The sequence below is a fragment of the Pimephales promelas genome, chromosome 10, assembly GCF_988280905.1.
Source record: "Pimephales promelas chromosome 10, fPimPro1.hap1.1, whole genome shotgun sequence".
In the NCBI taxonomy this organism is placed as follows: domain Eukaryota; kingdom Metazoa; phylum Chordata; class Actinopteri; order Cypriniformes; family Leuciscidae; genus Pimephales; species Pimephales promelas.
The window spans coordinates 23,527,501-23,543,262 of record NC_142778.1 but is presented as its reverse complement, the minus strand read 5'-3'; the positions used below and the strand labels follow the sequence as shown (position 1 = coordinate 23,543,262).

Here is a 15,762-nt window from a genome sequence, read left to right as displayed (position 1 = left end):
TAATACATTTTTTTTCTGTCACCGAAAATATTTGATATTTTGTGAAAGACATCTAGATATAGCCTAATATTTGAACGTTTAGGCTAAGGTTACCTTGACCGTGAAATCCATAACTAGTGCAAAAGAGAAACATGTCCAATACTATTAGCTAGCTTGTGGTCAACATATTCTATTTTATCTAATAGCTAGGACAACAAAATAAAAGTTGCAATAGAAAGTTTATATATATATATATATATATATATAGACAGGCAGAGGGACAGACAGACAGACGGACGGATGGATGGATAGACAGATAGATAGATGGATGGATAGACGGACGGACGGACGGACAGACGGATGGATAGATAAACTCACACATAGGATCATTTGGTGTTTTTCTGTCAATGTACTCATTGAAGTCCATCAGGAACTGGGTGTTGTTGGATGTCACTTGTAGGTCCTTGCAGTATTCCCTGAAAAAAGTTTAATAAATATTTAATATATATATATATATATATATATAGATATATATAGATAGATAGATAGATAGATAGATAGATAGATAGATAGATAGATAGATAGATAGATAGATAGATAGATATAGATATAGAGATAGATAGATAGATAGATAGATAGATAGATAGATATAGATATAGAGATAGATAGATAGATAGATAGATAGATAGATAGATAGATAGATAGATAGATAGATAGATAGATAGATAGATAGATAGATAGATAGATAGACTCACACATAGGATCATTTGGTGTTTTTCTGTGAATGTACTCATTGAAGTTCACATAAGTGTGTTATGTGTGACAAAGTGACCAATAAACATATTGCATGTGTTACACATATTTCTAGTGTATGTTTTGTTTTATCACGCTTGCATAGATGGGTCATTTCAGTACCATGTGTGAAAACTTGATGTATTAACACAAAACTTAGGCAGAAGGGGTCTATGCATTAGAAGGGGTATCCATAGCTTGCGCATCAAAGGCCTTATACTCTAAAAAAAAAAAAAAAAAATACAATACTAAACCCAGAGGTAGTAATGATACACTTTTATTGTGAATATATTGTATTTGCACAAGAATTACACATTTGTAAACTTTACAAACATTCTTGTTTTATTTTGTTGAACAACATTATTGTACAAATGTATACAAAATTGTTTCAGGCGTGTCAGTTTCCACAAAAGAAATTGTAAGCACAACCAAGTGAGGTGGGCAGGGATTTGGAGGCACATACCACGCCCTTCCACACCATTGAAAACACAAATCAAAGACTGACTTCCATACACACTCAGGAAAAGAAGCGCAACCTCAGAGAAAACTTTCCGGCACACTGAGCACCAACACCAGTAAATACGTTCAGTAGCACAGACAGACACAAGGTAGCCCTATGTGACAGCACAGCAGCTGAGAGGAGCATTCAGAAAACAGTACACACAACCGATTCCTCTTTACATGAGGGGGGGCATGTCTATGTCTAACATTTCATGCGAGGGTCGAAATGTCAAAGAGCATCGCGGGAGCACCGTGCAAACCTGAATACACTTCAATTGTCTATCCCCTCTTATGTAAAGTGGAATGATTTTTTTTTTTATTAAAACAGATTTTAATTTGGACTTTGGAGTGTCTGGTTTCCACTACTTTTTTTATAATGCATCCACAAAACAGTCTAAAAAATAAAGGTTATTGGCATCAATGGTTCCATGAAGAACCTTTTACATTCATGGAACCTTTTCCATTTCATTTAAGGTTCTTTATAGTGGAAAAAAGGTTTTTTAGATTTTTTTCACTTTCAAGTTCTTCACTCCAAGAAAAAAAAAAAAAAAAACTGTTTCTGATTCTTTGGTGAACGAAGAATGATGGTTCTACGTTTTGGAACCTTTATTTTTAAGAGTGAAGCAATTTTCCTTTTTTTTTTTTTTGTTGTAATATTAAAAGTTTAAAAAATCAGCTTCTTGAACTCCACCATGATGGAGAACATATGAAAACACTTTTTTTTTGCAGCAAGCCAATAAAATTCCCAGCTGAATGCTACTTTTAAGTAATTCGCTCTTCTTGACTAACCATGTAGGCACTGCCAGATTTTGAGTTTTTAGTTTTAACATAATCATGTCATTAACCTGTCTCGTGTTTTTTCGGACGTTCTTCATCGGCCATGGCATGGGATCAATTTGCGTTCAAACGGCCTCTGCGGGGTTTGTGTATATTTCACTGGCGTTTTAAACATGGTTTAGTTTGTAAAGAGGGGAGTTACTATAGCTCTCTTGGATCAAATCACATCTCGCAACGTCGTTTGGTGAGGTATTTAAATGTTACATCCTATGGCCTCCACCTCAGGCCTGAGATGAGAAATCCAGACCACGGAAACCCTCCGAGGGGTCCAAAACGTCTGTAATGATTCATAAATGCACTGCATATTTCGGTCTGTAACTCAATGCTACATCAGTGAAGACAGAAAGAAAAATTAATCTCATTCCAAAGGAAAAAGTCTGACGTGGACTCACAGGTGCGAGCGATATTTCGCGAACATCCAGTAAATTAAACACACACTTTATTAAGATCTATCTCGTGCGTTTTATAATATTTCATTCTCATTTGGAAATCACCACAACATTAAACCTTCCGCCTTTAAATTCAGTTGCACTTAATATTATCACTGTAGAATTACGTCACTTTAACAGCCTCCTCATCATAAAGGCTAGAACAAATAAATAAAAAAAAATCTATTTAAGCTCCATACTCATGCAAACACTGAGTGTATGTTTATATTTTAAAAATTGACGTCAAAAATGTTAAAACACCTCTGAAACGAAGAGATAAGCGTGTCATTTTATTCCTGGATACTTGGCCTTTGGATAAGGATGGATAAGCATTTCATTTTTCGTTCAGAACATTCAAAAGGAACACATGGAAATGTTCCCTGTTGGCAATAGTTTTGATTGATATCACCTAATCTCATACATGGACTTTTTATCGTAAAGCTAAATAAATAAATAAAATAAACATACATTCAGCTATCTTAAACGCACATTTCACCAGGGTTTAACATTTTTATAACCTGTCATGTGCTGTGTTTTCGCATAGTTGTTCAACATGTGGATGTAATATCTGACACGCTTGTGATATCATGTCTGTCATGCTGGAACAAAATCTGACAGATGAAGTATCTGGATGACATACAGTAAAACACACAATCGTTTGATAGGGGGGCCCAGAAGACAGGATGGGGAGGGTAACAAAGCACATTCAACATGCTCTGGACCCTTGGACGCGAGCGTGTGACTTTTGACACAACAAAAAAAAGGTTTTTGGTACCCTTATTGGAGCCTGTTCAGTCTTTTAGTGCGGTCTGCATTTCGCATCAGATGATGCACTGCTCAAGTGTGGTTTGATCGCACAATTAATCTTTCCGTAGTGAATCATGACATTCAACATGACACTTTTTCTCCAATGATTATATCAGATGCTTTCAGTTTTTTTTTTTTTTAAATATCTTTAAAGATAAAGCTATCTGGTGATCTCTTAGAAAATTGGCAACAAAAGAATTAAGCCAAACGACCTAGGAAAAAGAACAATACAATTTGCACAAATTAAAAATCATGCTGGGTAAATAACAAAAACTGCAAAGAAATTACCAGGTCATATACTGTACCATCCCATGATAAAAAATAAAAAAATCTGAAATTTTTTTGTATAAATGATTTTCATAACGGTAAATTCTCGCTACTTATTCTCATTACTGTAATGTAAAATTAATACATTTTAATAATAATTAATAAATTAATTATTAAACTTAAATGTGTAAAGCTAAATTGTATTTGTGTATATATATATATATATATATATATATATATATATATATATATATATACACACACACCATGTTTATTTATATACTTATTTTGTAGATTTATTTTTTGGGGGGAGGGGTGAAATGTGACCAACAAATGTCTTCATGAGATTTCCCTTACTGCACATAGCAAAGAAATCAAAGAACATAAAACAAGAAAAACAGCCCTCTATGGGCCTAAAGGGCTTGAGTGTGACATCACTGACCTACTACTGGTGCAAAGCTCACTTCGAGCTGAATTCATAATGAGCTCCAGAGTTGAACAGTCTTCCATGTACCATTAAATCATGCTTCAGATCCAGGCTGGTGCTCGGAGCCGTCTCTGACCACATTGTTTACACATTAATAAAGCCTGTTTGTGGCACTAAACATTTTGCATGAAACATTTGTGTGATCATAATGTGGCTTCTGTTGCGAGGTCAAGAAAAAATAAAATAGAATAAAATAAGAGCATATACGGTATCTGTCTCTCGTGTCTGACCGTGTTTCCGTTGTCTAGTTGGTCTGAGAGGACAAGATTTGGCAGTGAGTTGATGAGCCGTGTCAATTTTACATTAGTTCTGTATCTGCGTTAGTCAAATTGTTTTGGGTTGACTAACGGACAGTCTTAGATTGTATAGTTAAAGTGTGGTTATTTTGTGGTCTGTATAGTAAGCAGTTCAGTCAGTAGTTGTTTTTTTTCTCGTCTGTAGATTCGCTCTGGTCAGGACAAATATGTTCTTGTTCCAGTAAGCAGCCAGAGTAGAAGGAGCTGAAGAGCCAACATCATCCCGAGAGACGGACTCAAACTGCAGCCTCCACCACAGTCAGTCGCGTCCTCCTGTTAGGAGATCCATACAGAGATGTTATGGACTTATTGCGTCACACAAACATAAGAATATACTATAGTCGGGTCATTTCAGGTCAGATGGTTAAGGGTTTCTAAATGAGTTTTAAAACATGGCATCTGGTTTGTTGCTGGTTCAAGGTGGTATACCAACTTTAACCAGTGTTGTTGTATATTATTAAAAAAAACTATTTTAGTTATTGAAATAACACTGAAATAATATTTGATCTGAATAATATAAAAATAATAATACTAATAATAAATGACAAAAGTAATATTAAAACAACACAAAGAATAAGAATATCATCAGTTGAGAGCCCAGGTACGGATCCCCCTAGTCCCACTTTGGCAAAAAAAAATAATTATAACTATCTTGTGGCCTCAAGATAGTAACTCGTGGCCTCAAAATACTAACTCGTGGCCGCAAGATACTAACTCGTGGCCTCAAGTTACTAACTCGCGACCTCAAGATAGTAACTCGTGGCCTCAAGATAGAGATAGTATCTTGAGGCCACGAGTTACTATCTTCAGGCCATGAGTTAGCATCTTGAGGCCACGAGATAGTATCTTGAGGCCACGAGTTAATATATTTAGGCCACGAGTTAGTATCTTGAGGCCACGAGTTACTATCTTGAGGCCACGAGTTACTATCTTGAGGCCACGAGTTACTATCTTGAGGCCACAAGTTAGTATCTTGAGGCCACGAGATAGTATCAATTATTATTATTTTTTTTTTTGCTAAAGTGGGACTAGGGGGGCTCCGTACCCAGGTAATCAACCACCTAGAACATTTTTAACCAGTTACTAACCAAAAATTACCAGCTTGGTCCAGTGTTATTTGAGTATCATAAGTTATGTCATCATAAGTTCAACTTGCAATATTACAATTTTGCGCATTAGTTAAATGTGCAACTTTGGATGAAAACACTGCCACCGAGATACTATTATATATATATATATATATATATATATATATATATTTTTTTTTTTTTTTTTACATGTTGAACTATTATTATTATTTTTATTGTGGTAACACTTTATTTTACAACAAATCCTAAATCAAACCAAACCAAACCCTAACCCTATATAAAGTTCATGCAGTTTATTATTATTACTCGGTACTTAAATCTATAATTACATTGTAATACAGACAACTTAAAAAAAAAAGTGTATCCATTATTGTTTTTAATATATATATATATATATATATATATATATATATATATATATATAGTTATTATTTATTTGTATTTCAGTTTTATTTATTTAAGTACATCAAGTTAAAAATGAGAAATGTTGCTTTAACAACTTTTAGAAATAAAACAAATGTACATTTTAATACTTATTTCAGTTACCATTTATTTTATTTCAAGTAACAATTATTTTATGGTTTTAATTGACTATAATAATCCTAGCTTGAAAGAAATTGAAACCAAGTAAAACCTAGAACCATCAAGCATTCAACTCAATCAAAACACAGTCTTTGTGTAATGAAAAGTGAATATCAAAACATGTTTTGGCTGAACTGAGGAGGGAATGAATCAAATCAATGGCACGCATGCAAAAAGTCCTGCTGTTGAAATAATGCACAACTCTGACTGACTCTACGTGCTGGTCTACTGAAACAAGGCTTGCATGCTGTGCATGGAGGGCGTGCCAATGAAAGTCCTGGGATGCCCCAGGTTTGAGAGAAATATGGGCGTATTATCAATGCTACTGTCAAAAGGACGGAAACCCATCTGGAGCTTCCTATGTTTATTCCACAGAAGATCTCTCAGGGAACTAGCTGAAAATGCACTTCCTTCTTTCACAGCAGGAGGAAAGCAGTGGCATCCTGCCTAAAAGTCCATATTGAGGCATTGAGTAAACAATATAGGGCATTTTAACCCTTATATGATAAGCAGATATTAGCGCAAGTCTAGCAATGCTACAATGGGGTGGAGAACATAAAGCCCTTTTTTTTCTCTTTTGTTCCACACTGTTTTAATGAGGAAACAGCAAAACGAGATGAAACTGACCATCAAACATAATGCAGAAGCAGGAGCAAAATAATGGATGGGTAATAGGTCAAAGAAGAGGAGCCACTGATTCGACACAAAGGCTCCTCCTAGCAGTGACAGGCATGATGAGCAGCCAATGAGCATTCAACGTCCAGACAGAAAGGAAATTAATATTAGCTTAAAAAAGGAGAGAAAAAAAAGTAGCGAATGATGAAGATGAATTTTTTGGTTTAAACATACGTCTATGTTGTTGTCGAAGCAGACGTCCGGTCCTTTTCTGTACCGAGGGTTCTGGGCCAGCACACATGGGTCAGGACCAGTAGCTGAAACAAATCTATAAGAAAAATAGCTGGAACTTCAAAACAAATGTAATTATCTCAGTCCTAAGGCCCCGATATTCTCACGGCAAAGTTCTTTTTCACTTTTCACTTAGGGGTAAATAGAAGTTTGAAATACATGAGCAGCGGTGTACTGTCAACGAAGACATTGGGAAACAATGCATACATTTAAGGATACAGGGCTGTTCGGCTTGTCTCAGTGGTTTGGGATCGCAGGAGAGACAGGAACTCTTTGCATCAGAGATTAAAAACACCAAATTCGTGTTAGGGAGCTTCTCCGCCAGATACATTCTTAAAAAACAAACAAACAAATAAATAAAAAAGAGATTAAGACACAAACACAGCTCTCACAGGAACATATTATATTGTATGACTATATTATATGATATAGTAAGTCATGGTTTATACTTATCTAAACTAACCAGACATTTGCATAAGAGAGACCACCCATGTATGACATTTACCGGAAGGAACAGTAAACATAAGCAAGTAGGTATAAAAGGCACTGCACACACTCAAAAAATTACGCACAAGTCAGCGTAGGCTCTTTGTCAGGAATCAATTTTACATGTCTTACATATCCAAAACCGTCCCCACATGTGTGGAAGTCTTTAGTAAGTGTAACAAGAGATGAGTGTATTATATTGGAAATCTGCGTCGGTTGGCAGCTTGTTACGTACTGTCATCACCAAACGAGTTTTAGCCATGACTTTTCTTTATAGCAGTCTCTTGTTCTCTTTTATGGCTCCCCTCCTCCCCTTAAAACAGAGTGACACAGGTTTTTGCACCGGCCTGTGCACATGTAAACGTATATATAGGGATGTGTGCGTTAAAGCTCTGTGTTACACATCACCTGCTCTCTCAGTAATCACAGGCTGTTTACTGCTACCCAGCATGCTCGGCGGTGCATAACGAGCCTCAGATCATAGCGGCCATCGGGGTCACGCTCACACAAACACACATGCCAACACACACATGGAGAGCTTGATGATCACAGAGAAGCATGGAGTCCTAAAGTTCAGTGGCTCACATCTGTCTGCCCTCTGAGGAATGCTTTATTCATGAGAGCATGAGAGGTTATAAGAGCACAGAGGAGTGTTTCAGGTGGGTTTATGTGGTCTCCGTGAAAAACATCCTGTGAGAAACTGTAGCGGTGTTTCAAAACCTAGTACTACAAACCTAGATGGCATTTTAAAGGGGTAGTTCACCCAAAATTGAACATTCTGTCATAATTTTCCCAGTTTCATGTTGCATCAAATGTGTATGATTTTCCTCTGGGAAGCAATGAAATATGACATTTTGAAGAATTCTTTCTTCTTGAAGAAGTTTTTGAACTGTTTTTGTCCACAAAATGAAAGTCAGTGCGGTGCAATGCTGTTTTGGATCATATTGACTTTCATTATATGGACAAAACGAGTAGAAACATTATTGATATTATTTTTTGTGCATCAAAGAAAGTCACACACACAAACTGGACAAAATTGCTTGATTCTGTAATTTATCTATAAACCAAATCCAGAATACTACCATTCAAAAGTTAAAAAGATGCATTAAAATGTTATAACATATTTCAATTAATAAGAAGAAATTAAATACAGTTCTTTTGAATTCTTTCCATGAAAGAATGCTGACAATTGTAACAAGGTTTAAAAAATGTTAAGCAGCACAACTGTGTTTTAACACTGCTAGTAATAAATACATATTTCCTGAGGAGCAAATCAGCATATTGAAATAATTTCTGGTGGATCATGATTCATGTGACATGGAAGACTGGAGTAATAATGTGGAAAATTCATCTTTGCAATCATAGGAATAAATTGCATTTTAAAACAACATTGATTTAAAAAAGATTATAATATTTTAATAATAATAGTAATAATATTTTCTCAATATTACAGTTTTTACTGTATTTTTGATCAGACTTCTATGAAAAACTTTTTTTTTTACATTTATCTGTAAAAAAAAATAAAATAAATACGTTACTGATCCCACTTTTGAATGGTAGATTCACAAAAGAAATGATTAATTATCGTCGAAGCACAACACCTAACACTAACACACACCTAAACTAACAACACACCTAACACAACACCAACACCTAACCAAACACTTCCTTTTATTTATTTAAAAAGGAATCATTAATTATTGACATTAAATTATCAGATCTACTGAATTGTAGTTCGCCAGTCGGTCAAAGCTGTTTATTTGTTGCCTAAGGTGTTAATTCAGTATTGATAAAACAGGACCAGAAAATGGTACTGTACTGAAAGCTGAAATTTCAATATTGATCCAATAGAGCCTATGTAGGGAGTAGACAGCACGGCAGCACACTAGGGTTACAAAACAGAGGCATTAAATAACCTCTGAAAGGAGTTAGTTGTCCAAAAAAAATCTGTAGGGCTGAGTGAGGACAAGCAGACCTCAGATAACTAATGCAAAAATCTGAAGATATATTACTTTAATAATGGAAAAAAAGTATAATTTGCTGTATTCTCCTTGATGTTCTGTTTAAGCCATCCTTATGCTGGCAATTCCAGCAGTTCTCTCATCAGTACATGCGTTCCTTTAGACTGATCTGGTGTTGATGTCTCTCTGAGCGAGATTGAATTACATATGCCGAAGCTCAGGTCTTGAGCTCCTGAGCTCTCACAAATGGATTTCTCTTTATGGCTCTTGTTAAACTTTACATGTCTAAAGTAGTTAACATGGAAGAAAAACTATCGTACGCAGAGTTACACGTGGGGCTCGTAAAAAAGGCGTAGAGTTTCTGTCAGGCCGAGCGCCCCCACCCACCCCAACACGTTCTGCCTTAGCGGTGTTACATTAAACAGCACGGCCAGCGGGATTTACAGCCGGCTGGACGTCGGATGGATCTGGAGAATGAGGGGACGGAGAGGAAAAGAGAAAGGAAAGCTGAGCTGCTCGATCCTTGGAGGGATGACTTACCGGGATGAGCAATTATCCAGGAAGAGACAGAAAGAGAGCGCTGACATCATCTGCACATACTCACACGCACTCCCACACTCACACGGATGGAGGGAATGCGGATGGATTTATGCATGTACAAACATAAAAACAGTCCTCACCTGGAGCAGTTTCCACAGTCCATAGCTCCAGAGAAAGATTTGTTCTCGTTCTCAAAGAAATACTGAGTCTGTTCGGTGATACAGCTCTCTTTGGAGAACGCATCCGAGAGGTCATCCTCCGAGTATGCTGAAAACACACAAACGCACCATCCGCATATTTTAGTATCAAAACATGCATGAGGATCAGCAGCCTACATATCAGGAACACTCACAAATTACATTTTGGACGCTTGTTCAATTTAGATTTTGACTCAATTGCATTGCATGAATTCAATTTACATTTGTACAATCAAAGTTCATTTAATCAATGCGTTTTGACTTGTGATGGGAATGTTTTATGTAATGGCTTTAGAAGGGGTCAAAAGGGTATTGACATCACCTGAATGACATCATCAGGAAAAGACAGTTTTTAGAAAAAAACAAAAAAACAAATGATTATTATCATATGACTTAATTTAAAAAACAAACAAACAAAAAAAACAGTACTTATTTTTTTTAGAATAAGATAATGTAAGGCTTCATGAAAAAAAAAAAAAAAACTTAAAATGTGATTTTACATGACTACAAGTTACGTGATATATATACACTCACCTAAAGGATCATTAGGAACACCTGTTCGATATCTAATTAATGCAACTATCTAATCAACCAATCACATTGCAGTTGCTTCAATACATTTAGGGGTGTCAAGACAATCTCCAGAACTCCAAACTGAATGTCAGAATGGGAAAGAAAGGTGATTTAGGCAATTTTGAGCGTGGCATGGTTGTTGGTGCCAGACGGGCCGGTCTGAGTATTTCACAATCTGCTCAGTTACTGGGATTTTCACGCACAACCATTTCTAGTGTTTACAAAGAATGGTGTGAAAAGGGAAAAAAAAACATCCAGTATGCGGCAGTCCTGTGGGCGAAAATGCCTTGTGTGGGCCGACTTATTCAAGCTGATAGAAAAGCAACTTTGACTGAAATAACCACTCGTTACAACCGAGGTATGCAGCAAAGCATTTGTGAAGCCACAACACGCACAAACTTGAGGCGGATAGGCTACAACTTGCAAGACCTCACCAAAATTGGACAGTTGAAGACTGGAAAAATGTTGCCTGGTCTGATGAGTCTCGATTTCTGTTGAGACATTCAGATGGTAGTCAGAACTTGGTGTAAACAGAATGAGAACATGGATCCATCATGCCTTGTTAGCACTGTGCAGGCTGGTGCTGGTGGTGTAATGGTGTGGGGGGTGTTTTCTTGGCACACTTTAGTGCCAATTGAACATCATTTAAATGCCACAGCCTACCTGAGCATTGTTTCTGACCATGTCCTTCCCTTTATTGTCACCATGTACCCATCCTCTGATGGCTACTTCCAGCAGGAAAATGCACCATTCCACAAAGCTCGAATCATTTCAAATTGGTTTCTTGAACATGACAATGAGTTCACTGTACTAAAATGGCAATAGTCAACCCAACAGTCACTAGATCTCAACCCAATAGAGCATCTTTGGTATGTGGTGAAAAAGGAGCTTCGTGCCCTGGATGTGTATCCCACAAATCTCCATCAACTGCAAGGTGCTATCCTATCAATATGGGCCAACATCTCTAAATAATGCTTTCAGCACTTTGTTGAATCAATGCCACGTAGAATTAAGGCAGTTCTGAAGGCAAAAGGGGGTCAAACACAGTATTGCTGTGGTGTTCCTAATAATCCTTTAGGTGAGTGTACTGTATGTATAAATACACTACTTGGATAAATGTTAAATATTCGTGTGTGTACACTATATACTGTGCTGAACCCAAGTTACTTTTTCAATACATTGTACTAGAAAATACTGAATAAATGTAAATATATATATATATATTTTAAATATCAAAAGTTCCTCGAATGCAGAAAGATGAGCCAGAATTTCACACACTGAACATACCTGTGCCCATGACATTTGGGAGAGTCAGACTGAGAAGAAGCTGCTGCAAAATTGTCCTAAGAGGGAGACAGTGACAAACAAATGTGAACATCCACCTCACACTTCTATCCTCCATCTGTCTATTTTTTTTTTTTTTTTTAGCATGCAGTGTCATTTTCTTATTACCAGACTGCAGTGGAGGCCCACCAGCCTACAGTTAGCATGTCTGCTATCGTTGGCTGCCAAAAGCATACACACAAATATAGATTACAACAGTTAATACAGACACACTTATTTCCTGGTTAAATAAAGGTTATACTGTAAAAACAATCAAAACTTTTGACTTTCAGAAGTCCCTACAGCACATGATTGTTTTCTAAAGAAATTGCCAATATAAACTTCTTTACCACGTATATAGAACGGGGTCCTGCAGCAGCTTTAGTTTCTCTCTCTGGGTCACAGACGGACTGGTAGTCGTAGGTTTTATTAAAAGAGAACAGCGAAGAGTTGACCAGAGTGATCATCAAAACAGGGTCCACTTCACCAAAGAACTGACCAATCTGTAAATCAGAGTGAATATATGAAAAAGACTCTTTATGTGACTGTTAACATACAGTATTCCTGGAGCTGGCATTAAAATAGCAAAAAGACTCAATTAGCCTTGTAAATATATTCTACCTGCGTGATATAATCATCCTGATTGGACATGAGCAGAAAGCCGCCATCATCCAGAATCACACAGTCCACTTGCTGAGGAGTAAAAACAGCCATTCATCAGAAAGCGAGAGTGAAAGCAGCTTCAGATAAGTGACTACAGAGGTCAGAGCAGCATGAAGCAGTCAGCACCCTACCTTATCATTCCTGAGGCACCCGCAGATCTCATCCTTGCACTGCGGAGAGGAAATTATGTGAGGAGAGAACTGAGAATTCATGAAACAAGCCTTTAACAACGACTATTGGAGCGAGTCAATTCATCTCCGCTCTCAGACAGCAATATTGGCCCATCTAGAGAGGCTGCGTTTGTGACTAAACAGCTTCCACATGTGCCGATAAGGAAACGGGGTAATTTCTGCTTACATTTTTCTTGGTGGTAGCGTTTATGAAGCTGTTCATCCAGGCCGACACATTGAGTTTGACTCCCACCACTGTATGATAACATAAAACACATCTGTGATGAAATCGTATTCATGCAAGGGCAAAAAAAAAAGAAGAAGATAAAATGTAGATGATGAGAAGGAGCTATGTCAGGGCCAGCACAAAGCTCTGAGATTAATTAATTAGTCACAGCATTTGCTAGTCATTAGTGACGAATCATAAAAACACAAACAAAATTATTTTTGTAAGAACTACCAAATTTTGGTTAAAAACCACATACTGGTGACTTTACTGTTTTTATGACAAACCTTTTTACTATTGGTGGAAATCATTGATAATTCAGTATAAACAGATCTATTAAAACAAAATGTTGTTAGATTTGACACTTTTTATTTCAAAAAAAAAAAAAAAACAAATCGCACTAGTGTTCAAAGGTTCAGGGCCTGAATATATATATTTCAAGTATACATACAGTAATGTGAATAAGTTAGGACACCCATGCTAAAGTTGCCTAAAAAGAGGAATAAAAAACATAATCTTTTGGAAATTGATCTTAATGCCTTAATTTAAAAAAAAAAAAAATGAGGAAAAATCCAACCTTTAAAGGACACAAATTTTCTTTGTGAATAAATAATGTATTATAAATAAATTAGTGTTCTTTAATTCAGACAATTTAAAGAAGAACACATATTTATGATACATTATTCATACACAAAGAAATTTGGCGTCCTTAAAGGTTGGATTTTTCCTCATTTTTCCAATAAAGGCATTAAGATAAATTTCCAAAAGATTATTTTTTTCATTCCTCTTTTTAGGCAACTTTAACATGGGTGTCCAAACTTATTCACATTACTGTATATTAAATTGATTTATGCTTACCAAGGCTGCATTTATTTGGTAAAAAAAAATACAGTAAAATAGTAATATTGTGAGATATTATTAGAATTTAAATAAGTCTTTTCTATTTAGTTAAATGTCAAAATGCAATTAATTCATGTGAATTGTCAGCATCATTACACCAGTCTTCAGTAATCTTTCTAATATGCTGATTTGCTGCTAAAGAAACATTTCTTCTTATTATTATAAATGTTGAAAACTGTTGTGCTGCTAAATATTTTGGTGAAAACTGAAAAAAAAAATCAGGATTCTTTGATGAATAAAAAAGGTCAAAACAACAGCATCTATTTGAAATAGAAATAATTCACGTTTGACCATTTTAACACATCCTTGTTGAATAAAAGTATTCATTCATTCATTAATCAATCATACTGACTGCAAACTTCTGACCAGTAGTGCAACTGAATTTTAAGAGCTCACCAGCAGGTTTGAGTTTTGCTCCATTAATGTCCAAGTCCACTGCTTTACTGACAAGGATACCAGACTCATAACCAGACTCTCTGCTCTCTTTTTCAAGGGAAAAGATGACACAAATGTAGAACAATAAATTGCATTTACTTAAAAGGTTGGACTGACTCTCTGCTTCATTTAACTAATCCGAACAAGCAATGTTTTAGTATCTAAATGCTGTTGATGCAATTCATCTGGTAACACCTGCCAAGGTACACATGCAACAACTGATACCCAAAATGTTTGAGAGAGAACTGTAAGGGGTTCAGTCTGCTTTCACCATTAGCTTAAATGGTAAAACCTCCCATAAACACAAGGACCAGGCGTTCCCCTGGGGTTGTTTCTTGGCGCATGGGTGCTTCTTGGCCGTGTGTGTATTAGTCCTGCAGACCACACGTGCGTGAATGTGAGGTAGTCTCATTGAATGGTAATCCCCCAGTAATATAAACTTACTCGACCTTGGCAAGAGATCTGTAGGTGCGCATTTCGAGTAGATCAACAGCTGTCTTAGTAAAGCAGAGTGCCAAAGAGAGCATGCATCTCTCCAAAAGTTATAGAGTGGACGTGTGCTGTAAGTGTGTGTGTGTTTCTTACTGTTGATGTATGGGGCAGTGAAGATGTAGATGTCATTGTCCAGATTCCTTTTGTAAAAACTTGAGTCATAGGTCTCAGAGTTTTCACCCCATTCTTCCCCAGCACTGAAAAAGAGACGAAGGCAAGAGGAAGACCCAAATTCAGAAACATTTCAAACAAAATGCAGAATCAATCATTTCAATAATGAACAATAGCAATATGTATAACACAGTCTCATCCCAAGAAGTCATATAACTGACGTCTTGGGACGTCTTTTGACCATACGTCAACATCCGCCTTTTTAGGGTACCCTTAAACGTCGGTTACATGACGATCCTGTGCCGTCATACAACTGACGCTTTACCTTTAATGTCGGTTAGGTGACGGGGTGGGTTTAGGGGTAGGTTTAGGTCTGGGGTAGGGTTAGGATCCGATAACGTCATCTAACCGACATTTAAGGGTACTAAAAAGGTGGATGCTGACGTATGATAAAGTGAATCACTTGTAGTGGATTTAATGGTTTTTAATAAAAGGCATTCTGTTATTATCCTTATAGTCGGTGTAATAAAATCATGAACAATAAAAGATTAAAAATATTTTTAAAAGTTGACCTGAATGTGTTTGTTTCAATTCCCATGTAAAATAAATAAATTCAATATAACGAATTATAACTAACATGTATTAGGAATGAACTAACGTGCATTAGGAATAACTAATGTGCATTAGAAGGGCATTATTTATTTATTTTTTTAAT

At 36.3% G+C, this 15,762-nt stretch overlaps 1 protein-coding gene across 3 annotated transcripts in view; it reads right to left on the bottom strand.

Annotated features, from left to right (window-relative positions):
* Nucleotides 1–1,086: 1,086 nt before the first annotated feature.
* The window catches only part of cacna2d1 (calcium voltage-gated channel auxiliary subunit alpha2delta 1), a 119,437-nt gene continuing 104,761 nt past the window's right edge, over nt 1,087–15,762 (bottom strand). For 2 of the 3 annotated variants that reach the window (XM_039650403.2, XM_089116336.1), the window contains exons 27-38: nt 15,030–15,133; nt 14,406–14,492; nt 13,071–13,138; nt 12,845–12,883; nt 12,672–12,743; nt 12,401–12,553; nt 12,180–12,232; nt 12,015–12,070; nt 10,098–10,224; nt 7,190–7,302; nt 6,914–6,996; nt 1,087–4,667 (exon numbers count right to left, since the gene is read on the bottom strand). In XM_039650403.2, the coding sequence (XP_039506337.2) occupies nt 4,551–4,667; nt 6,914–6,996; nt 7,190–7,302; nt 10,098–10,224; nt 12,015–12,070; nt 12,180–12,232; nt 12,401–12,553; nt 12,672–12,743; nt 12,845–12,883; nt 13,071–13,138; nt 14,406–14,492; nt 15,030–15,133 (1,072 nt within the window). In that variant the 3' untranslated portion in view covers nt 1,087–4,550. Of the gene's footprint in view, nt 4,668–6,691; nt 6,781–6,913; nt 6,997–7,189; nt 7,303–10,097; nt 10,225–12,014; nt 12,071–12,179; nt 12,233–12,400; nt 12,554–12,671; nt 12,744–12,844; nt 12,884–13,070; nt 13,139–14,405; nt 14,493–15,029; nt 15,134–15,762 lie in introns of all 3 variants that reach the window. The other variant, XM_089116335.1, reaches the window with a different exon arrangement.